General features: G+C 59.8%; 1 protein-coding gene across 1 annotated transcript in view; it reads right to left on the bottom strand.

Moving 5' to 3' along the window:
- The window catches only part of Mnx1 (motor neuron and pancreas homeobox 1), an 8,095-nt gene extending 5,749 nt beyond the window's left edge, over positions 1 to 2,346 (bottom strand). Inside the window, exon 1 of the mRNA XM_013027203.1 lies at positions 2,250 to 2,346. Coding sequence (XP_012882657.1) covers positions 2,250 to 2,346 — 97 coding nt within the window. The remainder of the gene's footprint in view (positions 1 to 2,249) is intronic.
- Between the last annotated feature and the right edge of the window lie 206 nt (positions 2,347 to 2,552).

Here is a 2,552-nt window from a genome sequence, read left to right as displayed (position 1 = left end):
TGCTGGGGCCGGGCAGCGCCAGCCGCGGGCATGCCGGCCCTCGGGTCCTCGGTCCTCGGGGAGGGAAACGCGGGTCCCGCCTCCCGCTGCCGGCCGTTCCCGGGAGCACCGGGGAGAGGGCTGGCGAGGTCCGGAGGCTTTAGCCCCCGACGGGCGCGCGCGCGCCAGAGACAGACACACAGACAGACACAGAGGGAGGGATGGAGAGGTGAGGAGGCTTTAGCCCCCTGCGCGCTCACAGAGAGACAGACAGACACACACGGAGGCCCCCCACACACATACACGGGGGGAGGGCTGGCGAGGTCGGGAGGCTTTAACCCCCCCCTCCGCGCAGGCGCACACACAGAGACAGACAGACACACAGAGGGAAGGCTGGCAAGGTCCGAAGGCTTTAGCCCCCGTGAGCACGCGTGCGCACGCACATACACACACAGACACACACAGACACACCAAATATTTGCAGTAAAAGCATTTCTGAGCTTTTCCTAAGCTGAACCAACAGGCAGGTCAGGAGGCCAGGCGGGGTCGACTGCTCCGTTAGACTGGTTATCTCCCCACACAGTCTGGGAGGGAAGGAGCAGTTTCAGGGGAGTGCAGCAAGGTTCCGGTGCCGGTGAGAGGCGAGCAAAGCACAGGAGGGTCCGGGGCCGCGGACCCAAGAGAAACTGGGTGCCAGGAAAACTTCATCAGAGGCCGCAGGCCAGGTTATTGCGAGGAGGGATTTAAAAGGTCGGTATAAGACCACACAATTTCTCCTCAAAGGCCTCTCACCCAGGTGGGGCTTGAGCCAATGCTGGGCTGGCGTTTGTAGGATTTCTCCCTCTTGTGACAGAGGGGCACGCTGAGGTCCACGGCACGGGCTGTGGTACTGTGAGGCTTGGAAATCATGTTATTCTGCGTTGGGAAAGTTAACGGCTAGTGGACAGAAATCACGGTGTGTGTGGAGTATGCTCCCGATTTCTCTGTGGAAGAGAAGAGCTCAGCCAGCCTCTGAGTGGCAGGGCCTGGTATTTCTCCAGCATGTACGGGTACCTACCGCGTGCTCATCTTCCTAATGGTCACGCGATGCTGGAGGGACTTTTGGCTGGTCCTCAGCCCACAGGGAAGCCTCAGAGCTGGGGTGGATCTTCCCCCTGCCCTACCCCAGGAGACTGTGTCCACAGGCTCGGGTGTCTCCCGGGTCCTTGGGGGAGGGAGGGGTGGTGAAGCAGCCCAGGAATTGTCAGCCACCTGTTTCGGGTCCTGGTCAGCGGTCCTGGTCAGCGTGGGGCTGGAGGACGGCCTCTCTCTCCAGGGGCAGGGCTGCTCGGAGCCTTTACTCCAGCTGACCCACAGTCTCACCCCATCCCCCCCCACTGGGGGGCAGGTTGCTCCTTCCCAAGGGGAATGCGTTAAAAAGCAGAAGGGAGGGGCTGCCAATGAAATCCCCAGAATGTGCCTCAAATAACCCATTGCCGTCTCTGGGCTGCAGGTGTTTCAGTAGAGGGAGGAGTACACCGTCCAGACGGGCACGACCCTCAGCACAACTGTCTCAGGAGTTCCCACAACTCCCAGGGGAGTTCACCACGCCCGCTCGCTCTGCAGCGTTCAGGCCCCGCGTACTCCCTCCTCCGCGCGCCCCCCCACCAGCTGTCAGCCCCAGGTCTGCGCGTGCCTGGGCTGAATGCAGGCCAGCTTTGCAGTTCCTGCACTCGGTGGGTTTGCTGTCGTGTTGGACTGCACGCAGCCAGGTGACTTACACCAAACCGAATGCTCCATTTCTGTTGGCGGGTAAGTGAACAGGTGTGGGAGGCGCGCTGCCAATTGTCTAGAGAGAGGTGGGTGCGTGGGGAGGGACTATCTGAGGGATGGGGTCTTTGTGCAGTTTATGATGTGTGAAGTGACCCTTCTAGGTCTCTTCCTGTCTGGTCCTGGTGTCTGTATTGACCCAGCCCAGAGGGCATGGGGGGCAGCAGGGGGGGCCTCCGGGAGAGCTGCACAGAGATCAAAGGTCTGGTGGAGTGGGACTCCAAACACTGCACCTCCAGGTTGCTCCTCTCTCCAGAAACTCCAGGAATGGATTCAGTGTGGGAGAGGAGCAGGGAGGAAAGTCCTGGAGCTCTCTAATCGCGGGTCCCTTTGGAGGCCTTGTGTGGAGTTAATGAGTACTGTCAGTGATGAGGAAGACTCCCAGTTCTTAGAATAGCGACTCATACAAAATTCAGAATAAACTGCTGTCATCTATGTTATGTTCACCTGGAATTACTTACCCGTGAAGCTGGGAGCCTGTGAGGACTTCAAAGACACCTGGTCACAGAGGACAGGCAGGTGGCCTCCTTCGCTGGTCATTGTACACCTCTCCCCCATCGTGGGTGCCGCGTAGCATGTGAGCCCCTGCACAGCCCTGCCCCTGTGTGGCTCAGGACTGGGAGAAGGCAGCTTTTCCTCGCTGCACCTGCCACTTTTCCCTCAGAGAGGCTTCCAGAAGCTTATGGCCTAGCTGTCCTTTGGACAGTTCCTGGGCATCAGCTCAGTTCACGTTCAGCTTGCGCCTTCCAGGTTCCTACAGAGGA

This window comes from Dipodomys ordii, unplaced genomic scaffold (assembly GCF_000151885.1).
Source record: "Dipodomys ordii isolate 6190 unplaced genomic scaffold, Dord_2.0 Scaffold101, whole genome shotgun sequence".
Taxonomy (NCBI): Eukaryota; Metazoa; Chordata; class Mammalia; order Rodentia; family Heteromyidae; genus Dipodomys; species Dipodomys ordii.
This window is presented reverse-complemented; position numbering and strand designations above follow the sequence as displayed.